We start from the raw sequence: 23,993 nt of genomic DNA on the forward strand, positions 1-23,993 counted from the left end.
CTCCCCAAAAAATCCTCAATTAGGTGAATTCAAAAATAGTAATAGCAAATATGCGAGGTAAAATGGTACTCTTTACCCGTCTTATGACTAATTTTAAAGTTTTTTTGAAAAACTATCCACAGTGCATAGACTGGAACCGCGCTAAAAAAATGACCCCGATATGGAGAAAAAAAAAAAAAAAAAAGTGAAAATTCGCTCATTAAGTGCTTAAACTGTTGCATACACTAACCTAACATGTCACCGGGCTTCTCCTCTTCATCTTGGTTTGGTGCTGCGCACGTCTCTTCTGGCTCAGAAGTCATCATTTCCATCTCCACGAAACTCTTCAGATCGTCTCCACCTTTGCCTTTACGCTGCAGGGGCATTGGTCATGCGTCAAACACACACGTGACCTCTAGTGATTCAAAATCTAAAAGGATAAAGGCTCCAGACACCTGTTGCTCAAAGGTTTTGAGGGCTTTCTTGACATTGGCGATCTTTGGCGGGTGAATGGGGAGAGTTTTTATTTCCTTGGGAGTCAGAGCGCTGAGGTCGCCGACCGTTTTGATGTTACGCGCTCGAACGAGCTGCCCAAAACCGCGGGACCTGGAAGGATGTCCACACGGTACAAGAAATTAGTTCCTGATGGCAATCTTTTAAGTAATGTGGGGGGGAAAAAAAAGGGTTAGGTTCAGGCTGCGATAGAAGTTGCACGTAAACCCAAAGAGAGCAAGACCAAGTTTTTTGTTGGACTTTGTCAAACATAAAACTTTGAGACTTTTCAGATTTTTAACAATTAGCCCCTATCAAAGCGGTCTTTTTCCGTGACAATTTGACCTGGCAATTTTCCACCTTTGGAAGTTGTATTCAAACCCTAGCAGCCAAACTGAGCAATCGGGGGAGAAGAGCCTTGGTGAGAGAGGTAAAGAAGAACCCAAAGATCACTGTGGCTGAGCTCCAGAGATGCTGTCGGGAGATGGGAGAAAGTTCTAGAAAGTCAACCATCACTGCAGCCCTCCACCAGTTGGGGCTTTATGGCAGAGTGGCCCGATGGGAAGCCTCTCCTCAGTGCAAGACACATGAAAGCCCGCATGGACTTTCATGTCCAATACAGTCCCAACAGTGAAGCATGGTGGTGGCAGCATCATGCTGTGGGGGTGTTTTTCAGCTGCAGGGACAGGACGACTGGTTGCAATCGAAGGAAAGATGAATGCGGCCAAGTACAGGGATATCCTGGTCGGACGGAAACCTTCTCCAGAGTGCTCAGGACCTCAGACTGGGCCGAAGGTTCACCTTCCAACAATACAATGACCCTAAGCACACAGCTAAAATAACAAAGGAGTGGCTTCAAAACAACTCTGTGACTGTTTTTGAATGGCCCAGCCAGAGCCCTGACTTAAACCCAATTGAGCATCTCTGAAGAGACCTGAAAATGGCTGCAAGGAGGAATGGCAGAGGATCCCCAAATCCAGGTGTCAAAAACTTGTTGCATGACTCCCAAAAAGACTCACAGCTGTATTTGCTCAAAAGGGTGCTTCTACTAAATACTGAGCAAAGGGTCTGAATACCTATGGCTGTGTGATATTTCAGTTTTTCTTTTTTTAATAAATCTACAAAAATGTCAACAATTCCGTTTTTTTTCTGTCAATATGGGGTGCTGTGTGTACATTAATGGCTGCAATATAACAAAGTGAAATATTTAAGTGTGTCTGAATACTTTCCGCACCCACTGTATATTTAGTGAGAAAAACGGTGACATGTTAAATACTTATTTCAGGCACTGCAGGCCTACTGTGTTGCTGAAATGTTGTGTGTTTCCCTCCACTGCTATTTGTTTCCTTTAAAAATAAAAATACTGTATATCAAGGTGTCAAACTCAAGGCCCGGGGGCCAGATGCGGCCCGCCACATCATTTTATGTGGCCCGCGAAAGCAAGTCATGCTCGTCAACTTCTGTGATTTTCGCTCAAATCTGTACCCAAATTCAAAATTGTCGTAATAATAAACAATAATGTTGAGCTATTGCATTTTTCTGTTCCCCAACCCTTCTCCTACAGGAACTTAAACAATACTTGAACAAACTATTATCCTCGTCTTCTGATTGCAAAACTAGTTATCCCTCAATTTGTTGTGCAATGGTAATAATATGTTGCATCATTCCCAAAAAGACTCATGGCTGTATTAGCTCAAAAGGTTTTCTCATGTATTTTTTGTATTAATTTTATCAATTGTAAAATACCCTTGTTTAAGTTAGGCAGTGGCTATGTTGTAATTTAAACACACATTTTGTTATTATTGGTATTATTGAAGGTATTGTTTAGGATTTTCTCATATTTAATTTTATTCAATTTATACATATGTTTAAAGTTACTTTATGTATTGGTTAATAATAAATGGGTCAGTTTTCCTCCTACCTACTGTTCCTGATTATTTTTCTCTGAGTAGTATCACTTGATCAAGCCAATTCTAACATTCCATACTGCAAAATAAGTAATGTATGTATGATAATTGCTGATATTGGATCAGACCGATATAGGTACTTTTCAAAACTCAAGGCTGCAATATCGGTAAACAAGTTGGATCGGGACATCCCTATTAGTTAGTTAGTTATTTAGTTAGTACAAAGAAGTTTGAAATGTTGGTCGAAATGTCTTTAAATGCCCATGCTGAGCGCCTGTTGTGTTTTCTCCATTCATCTCACCAAATGCTGGATGATATCTGAGGCAGGACCGCTTCGACGGGTGCGGCACACCCGACCAAGGCGGGGTAGATGCAGTCTTTGGAAACGGGGTGAGGTTCCTGGCTCATCTCAGAAATCTTGGGGGGACAAATGCTAAAAGTTTAAGTGTGAAGCTGATTGGGACGACTGTTGGTCTCACAGATAAAATGGTGCGCCGGTTCCTAATTGGTGCACATACCAGGCATTTCTTGGAGCTCCTAAAATTTGGACTGTGAAGATTCCTGGGACTCATAGTCAGGGCCCCCTTTGTTGGTGTCGTAACAAACTACAACACGGGTGGGGCAGAAAGTCGTGTTAAGTCTCATACTGAAAACAAAATGACTAAAAGGACTATTTTAAGTTAAAACCGGTTGGGAACGTTCGTACTTTAGGCTGTGGGAGGTTGCTGACTTTGGCTCTTCTGGGGGAGCTTGTTCTTACAGCAGGACTACGGCGATCAATGTCATCAGCAGTCTCCTGCTGTTGAATAGGATTAGCAAAAGACACGCGCCTGGACTGCAAAGAAAGATGGCTCAGTTACATTCACAGAAAAAACTGTTAATTCCAGTTGATAAAAGGTCACCAACCTTAATAAGAGGAGAGGGTGTCTCCTCCTCCAGAGGTCTTTTCTGGCATTTTTTGAGGATGCTAGTTGAGGGGGAGGCTGAAAGCGACCAGGTTCCTTTGGTCCTATTATTGCACGGGCTGTGGACCATGTCTGGCATCAACTCAGCCTCCAAGTCTTTCAGCTTTGTCGGAGAATCCTGGGAGATAGCGGTCTTTTTGGATTCGGTGGTACAAACATCACTTTGAGCAGCTTCTGGATCGTCGTCCGTGTTCGACATCTGGGTTTTCTCTTCATCCTGGCATTCCCTTAAAGGTATATTCTCAGTTTTAACGCACTCATGCAGAGGTATAAAGTCTTGTAAGACCTGGTGTGATTTCTCCTTGATATTGGCGGAAGAAAGTTCCGCAGCCTTTGTAAGCTCATCTACTACGCTTGAACACTCTGAACCTAAACTCTGAGTTTCCTTCATTGGAACAACTGTGTCTTCTTTATTGACAGCATTACACTCTTCTACTATAGGTGTAGTCTCCTCCGGTGAGGACTCCGAGGCCTGCAGCTTCTCTTCTGCCACCTCAGGGGGAGTCAGTGGGTCTACAGCAAATGCCTCAGAGGACAAGACCTCCTGACTCTGCTCAGCAATGGTCCCTTCTGATTCCAACATTTCAGATAAGTCCAAGTCTCCGGTGTCACTATCTTGTGAAGGAGAGTTTGCTTTAGTTTGAGAGATTTGTTTCCTGTCCTGCTTCTTGCTAGGTGACGAGCTGAGAGAGATCTGGTTCTTTGCAATTTCAGGCTCAGGTTTTTCTTGAACAGGCTCCAGTGCTCCAGCAGTGGCGACATCCATTTGTCTTTCTTTGCAGTTGTCAGACTTCTGCGGTGGTTCAAAAACTATGGAATCTTGGCTTTTGGGGAAATCCTCCTGTAATTGAGAGGGTTCTGACATTTCTGGATCCACCAAATTCTTCTTTGTGACAAAACAGTCAATGTTCTCAGACTTGCCAGTGAGAGGACTTAGTGATGTCCCCTGGGATTTCCGTCTCTTTGCAGGCTGGGAACATTTTTCTCTGGCCTCTGACAATTCAGATTCTAATGACTGTGTGTTGGCTGTCAACACTTTGGAAGATATTCGTCTTGATTTCCTGCCTTGAGAAGAATCTGTGGATACTGCAACATCTAAAGACTGAGCGCTTTCTGGAGTGGAAGTAGGACAACACTGATTATCTATGTTGCTCCTTCTTGTACGACTGCCTTCTCTGGCCTCTGCTGGACTATTTTCTTGAGAGTGAGACTTACTCTGCTTTCTGGACAAGACCTTTGGTTCACTCTTATCCTCTGCTGCCTCTGAAGATGTCTTACTTCGTCTACGTCTTTGGAGAGGCTGACTATCAGTGGCTTTTTGCATGATCTCTTGTGACTTTTGACTAGTTTCAGGCTCATCTTTTTCTATGTCCTCCGATTTGCTAAGCATGCAACCTGGTGTGCTTATTCCATGTTGGACTGCATCTCTAGTTAAAATAATCTGAGACTGTTTTTCCTCTTTTTTGCTCTGTTCTATAACTTCAATTTCTTGCAATTGGCCATGAGTTTTGGATGAGATCGAGGCTATTTCAGAACCTGACTTATTTTCATCCTTTATTATTTGCTCAGGTAGCTGAAGCAAAGCAGTTTGGATTGGTTCTCCAGGTTTATACAAACCCTGTGCATGGGAATGACTTCCCTCCATAATGTGCCTCAATTTTGAAGGTCTGCCACGTTTTCGCTGGGTCTGGGTTGCAGTATCAAACCCGGTGTCCGATTGTGTGTCTGTCTGACTGGACATCGGTTCTGGCTTAAGAACCTCCTCAGATTCTGATGGGGATTTGGAAGTTCTGCTACTCCTTCGTTGTGTCTGATTTTCAGTATCATACTGAGTGTCTGATTGCAAGTCTATTTTACTGGATACTTTCCCAGACGTAATCTCAGGACTCATAAACTCCGCCTCCTTGGGCTCTAAGGATTTGGGAGGCAGATCATGTTGTCCCTCTGATTTCGGAGTGTCTGTTTGACTGGACATTTTTTCAGACATCTTAAGACCCTCCTCTTTAGACTGCAATAAGGATCTGGAGAGTCGGCCACTATTTTGCTGTGACTGGTTTTCAGAATCAGCCCAAGTGTCTGATTGATTTAAGTCTGTTTGACTGGGCATTTTCTTAGACAAGTCAGGCTTAAGATCACCCCCATTGGCGTCCTGTAAGCAACTGGTACCCTGGGTGCCATTTTGCTGCAAGTTACCTTCAGAATCAGCCTGAGTGTCTGGATATATGTCCGCTTGACTGGACAGTTTCTCAGGCTGTTCTGGATCCTTAAGAAATTCTTCTTTTGGCTTCAATAAGGATTTGGGAGGTCGACCTTGCTTCCGTCGTGACTGGCTTTCAAAATCAGAGTGAGTGTCTGATTTCGGCTGATATTGACTGGCCATTGTTTCAGATACAGTCTTTGGGTTCTTGTGCTCCTGTCTGGATATGGTAGGCCAGCTGCGCCTTTGCTGAGAGTGGTTTTCAGAATCGGACTGGGCGTCTGATTTTAAGTCCGTTTGACTAGACGTTTTCTTAGGCTTCATAGGATCTTCCCTGGTCTCCGGCAAGGATTTTCTAGGTCGGCCGCGCTTTGGCTGTGACTGGCTTTCAGATTCAGACAGCAGGTCCGTTTGACTTGACTCTTGCAATCTGGTGCTTCTCCTTTTGTTTTCAGATTCATGGAGGAAACCCTCTGAGCTGCTGTACAGCTTGACCTTCCTGTGTGATCGAACTTGAGGCTTAGTTTGACTTGAGTGACGACTGTCACGCTGAGACCTCAGTCGTATTCTACCACTGTCCTCTTCACTGGCCACCTTGCTTCTCGTATTTGGTCTGTTCTGTGGTGTGCTTGAATCAACTGGACTTTCTCCTCGGAGTATATGTTTGGCTTGTTTGCGGTGTCTCCGCTCACCTGGAGAAGTCAAACTCTCAGACGACTGCGAAACATCCATAGTCTCTTGAGAGTATCCCTCTGGATCCTCTGATGTGGAAGTCAGTGTGGTATTCTCCAGGACCACATCTACAGTCTGTGTGTCTGGGATGACATCATCCTCTTCTCTTTCATTACTCGTAAGCCTTTCAGTCAGCCTTAACGGCTCAACTTTCCACTCACTGTCCATTTTGGGCCTTCGCGGTGATTCTTGGAGGTTGTTCACTTGACACTTTGATAGTTCCTGCGAGGACAGCTCAGAATTTTGATCAATGGGTTCTTGGGAAGTCTCAGGGAAGGGGGTGTTTGAGTCCTGGCTACCAGAGGTCTTAACGAGGGGACCTGTGAATGATGACGTAGTGCTGGGGCTTGCATGCTTTCCTTCAGTATATTTCTCCAATGTAATGAAGGATTGACGGCGGCTGCCACCACTGGACTTTTGGGGCGTTCCAGAGACTAAATCTGAAGAGCTTGACATGTTAGGACTGTTGGTTTTTTCAGCTTGTGCATCCATGTTTTCTACACTGCTGTTGCTTCTGGCATCTTCCTCCATTGAAACACTGGTTGACTCTGGTATAATTTCCTGCTCTTCCTTCGCTGACTCATTTTCTAAGGCTTTCGTGCTTGGAAAGTCTTGAGTCTTCTGTGTGTGAATATCAGTAACCTCATTTGACAGAGGCTCCTGAGGAATCTGTAAACAAACATGAAACTGACAGTATTAGACGGTTTAAAGGTGCTTTACAGCCAATTGGAGTTGTAGGAAAAGAAAGTTTGATTTAAATAAAACAAAAAAAACAAAACAGGACAAAAACACGTCTTCATTGGCTGAATGTTTCTTTACCTCGACTGGAACCTCTGGGGCAACTTTGTCAGGTTCTTCAATTGGTATTTTTCTCCTATGGAAAAAAAATATTTGACAAATTCTGTTTTTCCACACTCTTTTTGACACACCATTTTGTTTCATGTTACACACTGAACTTAGCACTTACAGAGTGTCCTCTTGGCTTTGTGTGTACTGCGTGAAAACTGTAGTATCCAAAGAGGCATCCAGGTTGTTGTACATGGCAGGTATGTCAACCCTATGTCACAAAGAGTATATTTTAACACAACCCATGTCAAATTGCGAAGAAAATGGATTATTAAAATAACGCGACAAACGGCACCTTTTAGTCCTTTTAACCTCCTTCTGGTGTTCTGTTAAAACTCTCTCCTTTGCTTCAGGTGGAATGAACACAAAGTCAACAGAGGCTTCCTCCTCCAGTATCTCCCTGCGGGGAAGTTTGGGGGAACCAAAGTCCAGTTTTGTCTGCCAAATGGAATTTGGTATTGCTCAAATAAAAGGAGGCAAGGAAGCTTAGACAACTTCAGACTTGATTAAAGACTTACAGAAACCAGTTTAGAAGTCCTCGAGGAGCTTGGGTCACTCAGCTCAGCCGTCTTCAGCAGCAGAGAGTCCCTCTTTCCAGTAGAGGCAACTATCACACCACTGAGTTTGGTTTCTAACTGGGAACTCTCACTCTGAAGAGACAAACCACAAGAGAAACATTAGGAGGGAAGAGTAAAAACTGGAGGGACAATTCAGGACAACTCACGGAATACTGTCCACTGAGCTCATCAGCAACACTGACAGCTTCAAAGCCAGGAAGAATGATGGGAGTCTTTTGCTTCACTTGGCTCAGAACTGGTCTGTAAAGAAACCCCGTAAACAGGAATTACCTCCACTAAACCTCAGGTGGAGCTAATTGTTCTGGAGCAAACTGATATTTCATGACGATTTCCAGACCGCAATACGAGGTGGTGTGTTTTTACCTTAGCTCATCCGGGTAGATCAGGCCGACTGCTTTGGCGAAGGTGGAATTCCAGAAGTTGGTGACAGCTGTGCGGTGCTGCTTGTTCTTGTGTGGGAACAGCACACAGAGCAGCGGCGAAAGCAGAGCCAGAAGGTCATTGTCATTGGCCAACATGGAGCAGCTCTGAATGCAGCAAAATACTTCACCCAGAAGCTTCTCCATCTGCAAGGGAAGGCAAACCATTAATTCTACCAAGTAAATTTCAAATTACAGGTAAGACGAGAACCCACCTTGGCAAGAATCGCCGTCGTAAATCTGGGCGGCTCGCAGGCTGCTTGTTTGTAGAGGTCTGAGAGATGTGGCATTAGGGAGGTCAGAACCTCCTTTACAGCGTTAGCTAGCACCAGGTTGGTAAAGTTGGTAGACAAGACAGAAAGCAACGCCACGCCTGTGGCCTCTGAAGGAATGTCCTCCCCTGCCAGATAAACATCCAGACACTGAACCAACAGAGACTGGAAGGTGGACAGGTTCCCTAGGGCCTTGTTTCTCTTCCTGGTCCAGTTTACTGGAGTGTGTGGAGCTGCAGGAAGAGGAAGTTGAACATGATTGTGGAGAGGAGCCAGCTTGCTATTACAGAGGGGAAAAAAAGTGTCAAGTAAACTCTCCATGAAAATAGTTTTCCAAAGAGAAAGAGAAAATAAGTGGACTTACACTTGAGTTTCTGCTGGAACTGTGGCGTGTAGGGAGAGAAGTCCACACATTCCACCATGACTTGAAGGACGCAGGCAAAAGCTGTCAACGTCAATGGAACCTGAAGCAACAAACAATGGGTTTTAAAAGTTAGGATACAAGCACAAATTACTTAGGAGACTTATTTTGGGTTTAAAAAAATATTTTCAAATTATGGGTGTATAGTTCTGTGTTTTAAGCCGGTCATTGACAGAAAAATGTTTTAGTGGTGTGTGACTTGAAAATCTCCTTTGTATGATGTAATACGGGTTGTTATTTTGTAAGACAAGTCAAATTGTAGCAGTGGAAGTTTATTTTACGTTGTTGAAATTTCTTTATTTAGGTGGGATAAACTCCTTGAGGCGCAATCACTCGTTTACGAGGGGGTCCCATTGAAGTCGAATGTTCAGGGTTAACGCCACGATCAGTCTGCATGTGTGAATGATTATGCTTGTCTTACTTCCTTCAGGTTTTTCATTTGCAAAACGGGTGATTAAAAAATTCTCTCTGTGATTCACCACTGTTGGGAATGAGCCTAATCCCTCCCCTAAACTGCTTTCTTCAGGCAGAAGATTTAGAGGGCCTTACATTTAGGGTTAACATGCCTTCTGTACTGTGCTAATACATGCAATCGGGACATATTTTGTTTTAATTGCCATCAGTGAAAACATTTTAGACCCTGCTGCGAGAAAAGATTATTTAAAAACTGTAAATGTGAATAAACAGTGGCGTGAGTACTGACCCCCTTTTCAAATGCTTACATTTTTGCATAGTTTCCCCACTTTGATCATCAAACAAATGTAAATAGACAAATGTACCCCAAGTGAACTTTAAATGCTGTTTTTAAATGGATTTCATTTATTAGGGGGGGGGGGAATATTCAGTTACCCAACCCTGTGAGAAAAAGTAATGGCCCCATAAACTGGTTGTGTCATCCTTCAGCAGCAACAACTGAAATGAAGTGTTTTCTATATCTGGTAATGAGTCTTTCACATCTCTGTGGAGATATTTTGGCCCACTTATTCTTGCAGAATTGTTTGAATTCAGCAAGCATGGGGGGTTTCAAGCATGAACGACCTTTTTAAGGTCATACCACTGAATTTCAAACGGATTCAAGTCCAGACTCTGTCTAAGCTACTCCAAAACCTTCATTTTGTTTTTTAAGCCATTCAGAAGTTGATTTGCTGCTGTGTTTTGGATCGTTATCCTGCTGCAGAACGCAAGTGCGCTTCAGCTTGAGGTCACAAACTAATGGCTGAACATTGTCCTTCAGGATTTTCTGTTAAAGAGCAGAATTCATGGTTCCATCAATCAGAGTAAGTTGTCCTGGTCCTGAAGAAGCAAGCAACCCAAGACCATCACACTAGCACTCTCATGTCTGACTGTTGGTATGATGTTTTTTTTCTGAAATGCTGGGCTACATTTACTCAAGATGTAACGAGATAAAGACCTTCCAAAAAGCTCAACGTTCAACTTGTGAGTCAATAAAATATTCTCCCAAAAGTCTTGGGATTTTTTTGCAAAAGTAAGACGAGCCTTTGTTCTTTTTGGTCAGCAGTGGTTTTCACCTTGGAACTCTGCCATGGATGCCATTTTTGCCCAGTCTCTTCCTTATTGTTGTGTCATGAACACTGACCTTAACTGGGGCAAGTTAGGCATGCAGTTCCAGAAGAGTTCCTTTGTGGCCTCCTGGATGAGTCTTTGCTGTTCTCTTTGGGTGATCTTTGTAGGCCGGCCATTCCTGGCAAGGTTCACCACTGTTCCATGTTTTTTTCCACGTGAGGATGATGGCTCTCTCTATGGTTCACTGGAATCCTAAATCCTAATTTATAAATGGCTTTTGTAACCCTTTCCAGAATGATAGATCTGAATTACTTTATTTCTCGACTGTTCTGGAATTTCTTTCAATCATGTCATTTTGTTGCAGCTTTTTTTCAATCTTTTGTCTGACTGGGTTTTGTTGGGACAGACTCTGTTTAAGTGATTTCTTGATTAAACAGGTCTTAAGGTAATAATCAGGCTTGGGCGTGATCAGTGAAAATTAACCAAACACAGGGCCAGGTAACTTTGATTAGTTTTATTTTCTTAATAAATGTAATCATTTAAAAACAGGATTTTAAGTTCACTTGGGTTATTTTTGTCTGATATTTACATTTGCTTGATGATCTTAAAGTGGGGAAACTATGCAAAAAAAAAGAATTCGAGAAGAGGGCCAGTATATTTTCACGGCAACGTAGTTTAAGATATGTGCACTTACTGAAGGACAGTGTTGGTGCGAAGCAAAAGCATCACTTTTATTTTCATTAGCCAAATGTTTAACAAAAAAATTCCTTTTTTTTTTTTAAACTTAAGTTACAGGTTTTTCACTGCACAGCGATCATGTTTATAGTTGAGTGTTTCATTGCTATTCCATTCCAAATTGAAGTTCATTCGTTTTATTATTTGTATGCATAAAAAAAATTGTTTCTGGCGAAAAGAAACAAAAAATGTTGACGACGATGGCTTAAATGTTCTTACTGTAAGAGCATTCCGATCCACCGTGGCTGCCATTTTGACACACAGCTCCTCGCAGCAGATGTTCTCCTCGGCAGTAACCACCAGAGCCGAACAGCGTGCGAACACCTTGTACAGTTTGGACCAAGTAGACAACATGGACTTCTGGGCTGCCTGTAAAGGACAGAGTCTTAACTTTATGACTCTCTCAAAGCAGACTTTGGGATTAATCGTTTGCCCATGCTGACCGGCTGCTGCGGCGAGCCACCCAACAGGTGATTGACAGGGAACATCAGGGCTGAGTGCATGGCATTGAAATTGTGCTCCAAGGCGTCCCCTTGGTTGACCTCATTAGACTGCAACGAGATTTAAAACATTTTCAAGTGTTTATTATACATGTATAAATACTGTTTTTTCATGTTTATGTTGTATGTATGTGTATATATCACTATCACTCGGGTGCTGACAGTTAATAAAGCTGGTTTCATTCTCGACTGCCTATGTGTAATATTGTTGAATAATATTGATGAACATCCGCGGCGAAAGGCAGAAAGATGTTGCATGTGTAGGCAGAATTTCTGCCAACAAACACATTTGTGGTTGACACACAGTCAACTGTAATGGCAATGCCCATGTCTGCTTGGGCTCAAGGGCCCTTAACTTTTTGTTAGTAGTGTATGGTCGTGCCATGTAATTCTAAAAACGAATACTGTAAAATAAAAATATACTTTGAAAAACCCCATATATTAATAGATCGAGCCATCTTCTTCAGCTTATCCGGGGATGGGTCCCTCGCCCAAGCCACTTCGCCCATCTCTTCCGGCGACATCCCCACGCATTCCAAGCCAGATGGGTGATATAGTCCCTCAGGCATGTCCTGGGTCATCCTCTAGGTGGGACATGCCCAGAACACCTCACCAGGGAGGCGTTCAGGTCACAATGGTTTTGCCATACTTGGACGAAACAGAGGTGGACTGAATTTTCAGAAGCCAAAAGATTTCGGCCAAAAATGACCCAAAAGTGTATTTTCCGTTTAGGACTGAAAGACAATGCGGAAGTCGTAGTCTTAAGCATGAAATAGTTGATAAATAAGCAATAATTGTTAAATTTGATTAAATAATACATTTAGATCATTGTAACTGAGTAAAAGCCCCGTTACGTCTTAGCGGCGGAAGTGTTTTTTCTGGTCTTGTCAACTCCTGTGACTTATTCAGCGACCCGTCCCCCCCAAGGAAAAGGTCATCGGATCTTTACGATTCACGTAAATGGCTGATTTTTTATTTAAAATGGCAAATTTTGCCACAAGGCAAACATGAAGGGCCAGGCGAAACATTTAATTTTATTTTAATGGGATTCACATTAAAAGGCCAAGCATATCAGAAAAGCATTATCATTAAACAAAACATAACCGTAAACAAATTAATGATGGTTGATGTTCAGTCATATTTAAAAAAACTATATTTCACATATCCTGCCAGGATATGTAAACTTATGAGCACAACTGTACATATATGCAGTCATACATACCCACTGTCATATTAGAATGAAAGTGTACAGCTTTTTCATAACCTCCAGATGGCGGTATTCATTCATAAAATTTGAAAGTTTATATACCCATGTATAATGTGCACTATTGACAATTTTTTTGAGAGAGAAACAAAATGCACACGAGAAGTTACGTTACTTTTTTTTTTTTTATTCTTTGCTGCTACTGTCCACCTTGCTGCTGTATAATTAGAATTTCCCCAATGTGGCACTATTGAAGGCTTATTCTACATTGTAGTATATGACTATTAGACTTTACACAGATCTGCTCGGCTTGATCGGTATCGGCCGATAATTAGCATTTTATGTGGATCGGCTTTAATGTTATAATTTGCTGATCCGATTGATGACGTCATTGATCAGCTCTGTTGGAATTTATTATTATTAATTATTTAGCCTTGTCACGTGTTTAGTAACATTGTACTGTAAATACCTGACGTGCAATAAAGTTGTTTTTCCAATCGTGTCGGTGAAAAAAAAGCATGTCTGCGGTGTGTAACTTTTTTGCGGTCTCTGAGACAGACAACACGAAAGCCATTTGCAATCTGTGCAAAACGTAAGTACTTCGTGGGGGAACGTCATCTAAATGCTTCAACACAACAAATTTGATCCGGCACCTGAAGAATGACAAGGAGGAGCATGCCGCGTTCAAGCAACGCAGCTTGGAAAAGGAAAAGCTAACAACCAAATGGACGCTGACGCAAACAACGCTGGACAACAACCATCCATATAGCAGGGAGAGTGAGAAAGTACAAGTTGGCGTGTTATTAACAGTATTTGTTAATGTAAATATTTAATTACAATAAATTAATTTAATTACAGTAAGTTTGCACCCATTATTTTTGTCTCGATTAATGTTGGTTTGACGTGACTGAATTTCAACGAGGCTCTAAGCAGATATCTGTTTTTAAATACATTAAATATGTTTGAAGTGCTGAAAACGTATGCAGACATAACAATACAGTGCTGAATTGTTGAGAAATAGCTTAAACATCTTTTTCACCATTTAAATGTTCCTGATTTTGTCGGCGGGGCTAAGACACAGGGGGCTGAGGCTTATACTTTCTAGAACGAGTTCCCTCCCCCACTATATAAGTACAAAGTGATGTCACTTCGTTTAGCTATGCTGCTCAGTTGTGAGTTAGCTGTGCTGAGCTTCCGTAACAAGGCCCATGTATTACTTCAACGTGCAGTTAGCAAGCTAATGATGGCTACACCCCGAAAATATGTCTTTGCTGGATGCCTCAATTTACAGAACAACTTGATGTTTTTTAAGCTTCTAAAATATGAGGAAATAAAAAAGCAATTATTAAAGACACACGCAGATGGCGAGCTGAACATCAACACCACCATCCGACTCTGCAGTGCATGTTAAGATGGATAGTTTTGTAAACTTTCACCAGACACAACATGGCTTCATGGGTAACATGATACTAGTGAATGGGGTAGCGCCGACTGTCTAAGAGAGAATACTTTTGAAGATACTCAGTGTTATGTACACAAGTATATATAGTAAATGAACAAGTCATTTAAATAGACACATTGCTCCATCTTGTGATCAGTTATCGTTTTTTTTTTGTTTTTTAAACTTGCTGATCGGTGATAGGCCCCAAAAATCCTGATCGTGTAAAGCCTAATGGCTATACAGGGGACCCCCGCTATTCGCGGGAGATATGGACCGAGCCCGACCGCCAATATCTTTATTTATTTTTAAAAATAGTCTTTAAACCAAATAATTATTGAATAAGCAGGGATATATCGACAAGAAGCATTTTCGGGGTTGGTTCCTCCTAAAATATAAAATTATGATTTTCTTAAATCCACAAATGGGTGAATGCGCAGGTGCCGGACCACAGATATGCCGGGGTCGACTGTAGACGTCACCCAAAGCTTTAACATAGATCACCACTGACCTCAATGACAACCACTAACTTGTAAATTGTTTTGGGTGTACCTGCGTGATCGTGTCTGTGAGCGGGGCGACCACGACACTCCACATCCTTAGCAGGTGCTCCTTGTTGTGCACAGAGGGGGCGCTGCGGCCAACCGCGGCCAACACGGCCTCGGCGAATGCCAGCGGGGAAGTGGGGCCCGACAGGCTGCAGCCCACCAGCGTCTGAAGGCACTGATAAAACCTACACACAGAAAGAACAAATGTTTACCTTCAGGAAAATAAAATCCCTTTTTCTAAAAGACTGGTTCTGAAACCTTTGATACCAAGCGCCACCTCAAAAAAATCCTTGATTTGCCAAGTACCACCATAATGGCCAGCATAAAATACAATAGCGTAGGAGTTGATCAAAAACACGGTAGGGGTTTTATTCATAAAAATTATAATTAAGTTAAAAAAAAAGTACTGTACTGGATTTCTCAAAAAAGGTTTAAGCCACTGTAATATTATGGACAGTTTGAACAATAACACTGCACAAAGTTATTCAACTAGTGCGACCAACTTTTTCAGTTGGCCAGCGCATGATTTGGTCGCATCATTTTTGTGAGGAGGTACAGCATGACCATGGTATACCATACTTTTGTATGAAGAACGATATTAACTTGAGATATATTTGCAAAATATTTTCATGTGAACAAGAGGTTTGTCTACAACAAGCAGAGAGACAAAACAGGTCAATTGAAGTGAACAAAAACCAAAAAACAAAGGCTTTACTTTTATTTGATCATTTGTTCGACTCAGAGGGGCCACTTCTGATAGCGAGGGCTGCTAACAGTCTTCCCCTGGGAAAGCCACTTGATTTTAAGCATTACCACAATCATATGATTGACATACATTTAAAAACGATTGCATAAGTATACCGCCACCATAAAAAAATATCACTCATGATTATTCACACTATTTTGCAATGTATTTACTAGAAAAACAAACCAATTTACCTATTTAAAATCAGTCCCAAACAGAACATGGATAAATCACTACTGCTGCAATTAATGCACTTTATTTTTGACTGTTTGTTATAACGAGTGAAATGAAAACGAGACAAAGTAGGCAATCTTTGCAGTTAGTGATATAGGTTTGAGATGTGATGTTTCATGCATTCATTGCTTTGCCATGTACCAGACAATGAGTACCACTAGAGGGAGCCTGCGGGTCACTAGTACAGGGATGATGAGAGCTGTTGTATTTTTAGACACACGAATGGTCACTTGTTGTGGTTTGATTTGAATGAAAAGCCTAAATTTAAAAGATAGCACGAAGTCACATGCCGGCAAACTGCTAATATTTATCATGAAACAAACGACTACATGACATCATTTAAAAGAAACATGCTGAGCTCGCCTGGCGTCTTCGATGTAGGCCGTCAGCATGCTGCTGTCGAAGAGGAGCAGAATGAGGAAGAGTGCCGGCGTTCCCTAACGAGAAACAACAAGGGTCAGTGGACTCCAAGTTGGCGTTATTGAAGAAAAGGGCCTTATGCTCACATTCAGCACATCCATCTTGCCCACTTGGTAGGAGGCAGAGCCGAGAACGCGCGGAGAGATGCCTTTGACGGTGCTTTCGAAGAGAATCTGAAGGAAAAAAAGTGGTAAATACAGTGAGCACTTGCCAATTTGCTATTAACTAATACACCTATTCACATTTTTTTCTGGGGAACCTATCACCTATTAACTGAAAACTCACCTATTTGCAGAATCTCAGTGTATTTTGGGGTATTTTGTTTCTGTAACAAAGCCAAAGCCCTGGCTAATTTGTGTCAAGGAAGTATGTTGAAGTAGCACATCTTGACTGTTCTAAGATGTTGGGCAAAAGCTAAGTTTAGCCTGGGTTGTTGGGGAGAGTCTTCACTGCATGTGGCATGCTTACTTCCGGTGAATTTAAAAAAAAGAAAAAAATCATCACCCTAAGAAAAATAAATAAACAAATGATCTGTAAGTCATTTATGTTTAAGGGGGACTGTTGTAGGATGAGTTCAAAATGATAGTGTATTGGGATCTTAGTTTGTTGTACAGTCACATTTTAAACACGCACTATAATGATTTTTGTGGGTGTCAATTACTCGAGGTTTTTCGCACGGCAGGACTTGGTCGAATAACGGGGTTTACTGTAAATGGTCAAATGCTGATACTTAAATGGAGTCAGGTCACTCGGGTTGCCAAAGTTGGTAGCCCCTCAATTGTGGTGCATTTAGAGTTATTTAAAATAAACTTGTGCATTTGAATATGATGGGGTATAGCTTTGAGACTCTGCTACCGCTGCCTTTCTGTTTAGCAGTTACACTTTTTTTCTTTTTACAGTATATAAAAAAATAAAAAAAAAAATGCAGCTTATTCATAATTTAAATTAATTCATCCATCCACCCATTTTCTGAGCCGCTTCTCCTCACTAGGGTCGCGGGCGTGCTGGAGCCTATCCCAGCTGTCATCGGGCAGGAGGCGGTGTACACCCTGAACTGGTTGCCAGCCAATCGCAGGGCACATAGAAACAAACTACCATTCGCACTCACAGTCATGCCTACGGGCAATTTAGAGTCTAAATTAATTCATTTAACCATATTTTTTTTTATCATAAGCAGGGGTGGGGAACTTTACCCTATGAAGAACCATTTTCAGTTTCTATGAAGTCCGCACAGGGTACGAAGATTTATGAAACAATATGACGCAAGAATAAAATATTCATGGACGGCCAGGTCAAAACAGATTTTTTTTTAGACTGTCCAGGATGTTCCTATTGCTGATCCACAATCGACACCCCCCCCCCCCCAAAAAAAAAAAAAATATATATATATATATATATATATATATATATATATATATATATATCCATCCTCTGCGCAATCAAAAACTTCAATCAGATGAGTAAAATCCACAATTACAAAATAAACCAAAAATAAAAATCTCTTCTATTAAAAAAAAGGTATACATTTTAAAATTTCTGTTTTAATACAGTCCACGAAGGGTTGTACAATATTATCAAGCAACAGTCAAACAGATAGATGATGAATATTTGCAGGTTAAATGCATTAGGGCTTCATAGAATATATTTTCTTGTTTTTAGATTTGCATGGAGCATGGCATCACGAATTCATGGTGGGCTGGTTTTCTTTAAAAAAAAAATAGAAAAAAGTCAAATTATTAACCCTAGCTTCTATCAAAAATCTAATTCGAGTACATTTTTACAAGTATACCTATATGGACTGAAAAAAAAAGATATTTTACAATATTTTAGCAATTTGAGGGGGCATACAAATTTATGAAATAATGTAACAAATAATTTGCTTAAGTGGATGAAATGCATTTGGGCTCTTTGTAACGGTTCCTCTTAGGTTTTTATTTGCAATTTGAATTGCACAACAGGCCTCACCAAATGCTCGTGTGACTTAGGTTTTGAAAGACCATCCGTCAGTTGAGAAAATAGACGATGACACTCCTACCAGCACTTTGTCTGCAGGAAGAGATTCCGAGCAGACCACGTTCTGCAGGGCTTGAAGTGTCAGTGTCAGAACGTCACAGCCGTGCCGATCCTTCTTACTCCCTGCAGGCACAGAAGCCATCAGCAAAAACAAACAAGCTCCAACTATAGTCACATGACTGATGAAGAGCAGTCATCATCATTGGGTAAGAACCCCTCAGTGATTGTTTCTCTTCACAGTGGCAGAAATAACTGAACGCTCAGAGTTAAACTGATGACGGTGGCAGTGAGTCGGGCAGGAGGCAAGGGCGTGGTCTCTCCATCCGCCTCCAGAGCGACCGGAACCCCAGACCCATCGAAGAGTGCTCTATGTGGCACCACTAGGGAGGGAACTACGGCTTGAAGAACCCTCCTCATAGTGTGGGCGCCACAACAGCATTTATAAAGAAATTTTATCTTTATAAATGAATGACCTAATTGCCCCAGGGATGCACTTTAGACACCTCTGGCAGTGTTTATAAAAAAAAAATAATAATAATAATTAAGTTTAAAAAACACATACCGGTACTAATTTACATTTTTCTCTAACAGTAACTAATTTCTACAAAGAAGAAAGTACTTACCAGACTCAATGGTCAGTGAGACAAAATGTACAAGATGATCCCATAAAAGTGCCAAAAGGGCATCTGCAGAAATATTAAGGCGAACAAAGTTTAGAATACATTTCAATTCATGGGAATTCACTTCTCATTTAAGATCATCATTCACAGGGTACAGCCACAAGCCAAATTTAAGAACAATTTAAGACCTCTCATTCACTAATTGTGACCATGATGGGAGAGGGCGATATGGGTTTGATATTATATTACTATATTGAGAAATGTTGCCGTAGTATATCTTTTAAGTATTCTAAAGTATGAAATATTTTTAGAGTGATTGTAAAGACATTTAACTTAGAAATAGTCGCAAAGTCAATGATTGCGGCCGAGGCATTTCTAAGCCTTTGGAAGGGCAGGTTTAAGGATTAAACGTCATTTTTTAAGAATAATTAAGGGCTGAACATTGTACTGTATATACTGTAAGATCAGACATTTTGATAACCTAGTATTGTGGCAGCCGGCACGGTGGAAGACTGGTTAGCACATGTGCCTCACAGTTCTGGGGACCGCCGCCTATTTTTGTACTCATTCTTTAATGCCCCAGAATGCCACAGAAGCCCTGGCTAATAGGAAGCAGTAATTGGTGTCAAGAAAGTATATGTTGAAGTGATCCATCTAGATAGTTTAAGATCTTTGTATGTCGCAGAGGTTAAGCATGAGTTGTTACCAGTAGCAAAAATGTCTTCGCTCCAAGTGCATGTTTTTGCTCTAGGCAGTAGCTATCGAAAAGCTCAAGCTTTATTTTAACAGCACTATTATTTAAATCACCTCTAGGTGTAACAAAGTACTGTATGTAAGAGTATAATGTTACAAAAATGAGTTTGAAAAGATAAAAAGTTGGGCTGGGAGATATGGCCTTTACAAAAACTCAGATTTCCACCCAAAATCAGAATTCCAGTTATAATAAAATAAAATGTGTCATTTTTTTCCCTGAAAATATAAACTCCCACATACTGTATATAGCACTGGGGATACATGCCAGGTAGGTTTGAAGTTTTAAGGCAATTTTCTGGAAAATAAGCCTAGCTACAACATGAGGCTTTAATCCATGCTCCGTTACATACAGCGGTTGGTAGGTATTTAACACATCGCCATTTTTCTCACTAAATATATTTCCAAAGGTGCTATTGACATGACATTTTCACCAGATGTTGGGAACAACCCAAGTAATCCACACATACAAGGAAAGCAGAACAAATAAGATTAGAAATTTAGTTGTGTAAAAATGTGAAATGAGGCAGGGGAAAACGTATTGAACACATTAAGAAAGGGAGGTGCAAAAAGGCATGCAAACCTAAGACAAAACCTAAAATCTATCAATAATCAAACAGCAATCCAGCCTCTTGTCAGTGCAAATGAATATCAGTTGGTTCAGTCCTAATTGATGGCCTACAAAAAGGTCTCATTGCCAAGGTGTGAGTCAAGACATCTCATGATCGGTAAGAGCAGAGAGCCATTTCAAGACCATCGCAAACAAATTGTTGCAAAACATAACGATGGCATTGGTTACAGGCACAAATCTAAGTTTCGAAATGTTCGAGTGAGCACGGTTGGGGCCATAATATGCAAGTCGAAAGCCCATCATACCAACATAAATTTGCCTCGATCAGGTGCTCCTCGCAAGATTTCTGACAGAGGAGTGCAAAGAATAATCAGAAGAGTTGTCCAAGAGCCAAGGACCACCTGTGGAGCGCTTCAAAAAGACCTGGAATTAGCAGGTACTGTTGTCACAAGGAAAATTGTGAGTAATGTACTCCGAAGTTATGGCCTGCACACTCATCACGTAAGACCCCATTGCTGGGGGAAGAGGGGAAGGGGGAGAAAAAAATAAATAAATAAAAAAATAAAAAATAAAGCAAGTCAAAGCTCATTTAAAGTTTGCTGAACTACATTTGGAGAAGCCAAGTTAAATACTGGGAAAATATAGTGATGATGAGTGAGAAATTGAACTCACTGGATGCCATATTGCACACCACGTTTGGAGGAGAAATGGCACTGCACATCATCCTAAAAACACCATACCAACAGTGCAGTTCGGAGGAGGGAACATGATGGTGTGGGGATGCTTTTTCAGCAAACGGTACTGGTAAACTTCACATTATTGAAGGAAGCATGAATGGACAAATGCACCGTGACATTCTTGACAAAAATCTGCTGCCATCTACGAGGATGTAAATGAAACGAGGGTGGACATTTCAGTAGCATAATGTTCCAAAACATACTGCCAAGCAAACTCTTAATTGGTTTCAAAGAAGAAAAAAAAGCTGCTAGAATAGCCCAGCAAATCACCTGACTTGAATCCAATCAAAGATCTATGGAAAGAACTGAAAATCAAGGTCCATAGAAGAAGCCCACGGAACCTTTAAGATTTGAAGACTGCTTGTGTGGAGGAATGGGCCGAAATCAAACCAGAGCAATGCATGCAACTAGTTTCTCCATACAGGAAGCGTCTTGAAGCTGTCATTGCAAGCAAAGGTTTTTGTACAAAGTATTAAATAAATACCAGTTGCCGTGTTCAATACGTTTTCCCTGAGTCATTTCACATTATTACATATAACTTAATTTATGATCTTATTTGTTCCACTTTCTTTGCATGTATGGATTACTTGGGGTGTTCCCAACATCTGGTGAAATGTTCATGTCAATAGTACCTTCGGAAATATATTATATATATATAATTATATTAGATAATTATTTTGAAAATATATATGTGCCATGCGATTGGCCGGCGATCAGTTCAGGGTGTACCCCGCCTTTCGCCCAAGATTTGCTGGGATAGGCTCCAGCACGCCCGTGACCCTAGTGAGGAGATGCGGTACGGAAAATGGATGGATGGTGGTACTGTATATTATTCAGGAGTGTGAGGTTTATTTCATGCAGTTTCTACCATTGAAGTGGATCAGTCGGTCCACATTTCCTGCCTTTGCAGCATATAAACAGGCAATATTCAGCACAGTCGACTATCGCTACCTTCACCGGGCTCCTTGTCATATGCAAAACAACTTGGAAAAATAGATGCCGATCATGTCTGTTTTCTGGCAGGAGTTTTCAGGCTTCCTTCCTCGTTCTTCCGAGTAGTGTACAGAACAACATTTTCTGCTATGTATCTCAGTTTTAAATGTTGAAATAATTTGGTCATGCTCCTCCATTTGGTTGCAAAAATCGTCATGACCCCAAAAACTTGAATTCATCAATGAATCGCCCAGTCCAAGTGTTTTAGGATCATAGTTTGGGGTTCACTTCCAGTTTACACCATGAAGAGGCAATTATATTCATTCCTGGGTCGGTGTCATTTAGTCAAGGTTTGCAGTTCAACCACAATTAGGCTGCAGGGTGTTTGTTCCCTGATAACATTTAAGTTCCCTGTTTTTGACTCTCCTGCAATTTCAATTTTATTTGTATATATTCCTGTTAATTCCCATGCCAATTTCCCAAATTCAAATAATTGTGCAACCCTAGTTGATTTTGTATTAAATTATAAATGTCAAAATCGGTTCTGCGAACAAAGAAAAAGATGCGCACCTGGCGCGTCCTTGCCGACGTTGTTGAAGCCGTCTTTGATGTTGGAGATAAGTACAGCAGCGTGTTTGCTGAAGGAAGAGGCAGCATTCAACAGAGGATGCTTCAAAGGCTCTAGAACCAAATAAAAAGTGTTTTATTGCAGAGTGTAGAGGGCTGATGCTCCAGTATCATTTCAAGTAGTAGAGTAGTAGTAGTTAAGTCAAGGACTCACCGAGAGTAAGGACCAGCTTGCTCTTAGTCGCTGTGGCGACCACCTGAGGCCCCAGAAAGTAGTGCAGCAGCATTTCCAGGCCCAGCAACTTGATGGCGGGGAAGGAGGAGGGGAGTTGCATGCTGGAGTTCAAGTTCATTCGTGACGTGTTGGGTGTCAGGCTGTTAACGCTCAGTGGGCCTGCTGGGATGAACATTGGCAAAGTTCAAAACTATCCTTAAAACCACATCTTATATTGAACCACCAGTAAAACATAGATGCAACCATGTTGTCATGAAGGAGTGGATGGGGACTGAACCACTCCCCATTACAGGACAAGGTCAAATTAATGTAGTCATGATTCTGAATTGGGCGATTCTGTACCAATCTTTGACGGGCCGGATGTGGCCCGCGGGCCGTAGTTTGCCCACCCCTGTAACTAGTGGATCAAGTCTTGTCGCCGATGTTGCATGTGCTTCACCGTTCCGCTGGGACCACAACCTCAACATGAAAATACAAAAGACCAGTGCAACAAATACGACAATGGCTGATCTGATGAGCAAAAAAATAGAGGACGTCCGCTCCAGAGGTGGGTAGAGTAGCCAAACATTGTACTCAAGTAAGAGTACTGTTACTTGACAATAATGTGACAAGTAAAAAGTAGTCCTCCAAAAAATTACTTGAGTATGAGTAAAAAGTACACAGTGAAATAATTACTCAACAAACAGCAATCCAGCCCCTTGTCTGTGCAAATGAGCTGGTTCAGTCCAAACTGATGGCCTACAAAAAGGTCTCAATGTTGCCAAGGTGTGAGTCAAGACATCTCATGATGGGGAAGAGCAAACAGCTGTCTCAAGACCATCGCAAACTAATTGTTGCAAAACATAACGATGGCATTGGTTACAGGCGCATATGTAAGCTTCTGAACGTTTCATTGAGCAAGGCTGGGGCCATAATACGCAAGTGGAAAGCCAATCATAACACCATGAATTTGCATCGAACAGGTGCTCCTCGCAAGATTTCTGACAGAGTGTGGAGTTTGCATGTTCTCCCCGTGCCTGAGTGGGTTTTCTCCGGGCACTCCGGTTTCCTCCCACGTCCCAAAAACCTGTGTGGTAGGTTGATTGAGGACTCTAAATTGCCCGTACCCGTGTATGTGAGTGTGAATGGTTGTTTGTTTATGTGTGCCCTGCGATTGGCTGGCAACCAGTTCAGGGTGTACCCCGCCTCCTGCCCGAGGATAGCTGGGATAGGCTCCAGCACTCCCGCGACCCTAGTGAGGAGAAGCGGCTCAGAAAATGGAGAGTACAAAGAATAATCAGAAGAGTTGTCCAAGAGCCAAGGACCACCTGTGGAGAGCTTCAAAAAGACCTGGAATTAGGAGGTACTGTTGTCACAAGGAAAACAGTGAGTAATGCATTCTGCTGCCATGCCCTGTATGCACGTTCAGCAC

General features: G+C 41.6%; 1 protein-coding gene across 4 annotated transcripts in view; it reads right to left on the reverse strand.

The window, feature by feature from the left end:
• rif1 (replication timing regulatory factor 1) overlaps positions 1–23,993 on the reverse strand; it is a 36,669-nt gene that overhangs the window by 4,934 nt on the left and 7,742 nt on the right. The window contains exons 13-35 of one of the 4 annotated variants that reach the window (XM_061793130.1): positions 22,562–22,741; positions 22,351–22,461; positions 18,793–18,855; positions 18,192–18,292; positions 16,243–16,329; positions 16,100–16,173; positions 14,762–14,942; positions 11,511–11,618; positions 11,287–11,436; positions 8,752–8,851; positions 8,331–8,620; positions 8,060–8,262; positions 7,843–7,936; positions 7,637–7,768; positions 7,414–7,556; positions 7,240–7,329; positions 7,092–7,146; positions 3,285–6,941; positions 3,085–3,213; positions 2,897–2,983; positions 2,680–2,795; positions 435–585; positions 230–353 (exon numbers count right to left, since the gene is read on the reverse strand). In XM_061793130.1, coding sequence (XP_061649114.1) covers positions 230–353; positions 435–585; positions 2,680–2,795; positions 2,897–2,983; positions 3,085–3,213; positions 3,285–6,941; positions 7,092–7,146; positions 7,240–7,329; positions 7,414–7,556; positions 7,637–7,768; positions 7,843–7,936; positions 8,060–8,262; positions 8,331–8,620; positions 8,752–8,851; positions 11,287–11,436; positions 11,511–11,618; positions 14,762–14,942; positions 16,100–16,173; positions 16,243–16,329; positions 18,192–18,292; positions 18,793–18,855; positions 22,351–22,461; positions 22,562–22,741 — 6,426 coding nt within the window. Of the gene's footprint in view, positions 1–229; positions 354–434; positions 586–2,679; positions 2,796–2,896; positions 2,984–3,084; positions 3,214–3,284; positions 6,942–7,091; positions 7,147–7,239; positions 7,330–7,413; positions 7,557–7,636; positions 7,769–7,842; positions 7,937–8,059; positions 8,263–8,330; positions 8,621–8,751; positions 8,852–11,286; positions 11,437–11,510; positions 11,619–14,761; positions 14,943–16,099; positions 16,174–16,242; positions 16,330–18,191; positions 18,293–18,792; positions 18,856–22,350; positions 22,462–22,561; positions 22,745–23,993 lie in introns of those variants that run through there. The other 3 variants (XM_061793129.1, XR_009791208.1, XR_009791209.1) reach the window with 3 other exon arrangements.

Source organism: Phyllopteryx taeniolatus, chromosome 12 (assembly GCF_024500385.1).
Source record: "Phyllopteryx taeniolatus isolate TA_2022b chromosome 12, UOR_Ptae_1.2, whole genome shotgun sequence".
NCBI lineage: Eukaryota > Metazoa > Chordata > Actinopteri > Syngnathiformes > Syngnathidae > Phyllopteryx > Phyllopteryx taeniolatus.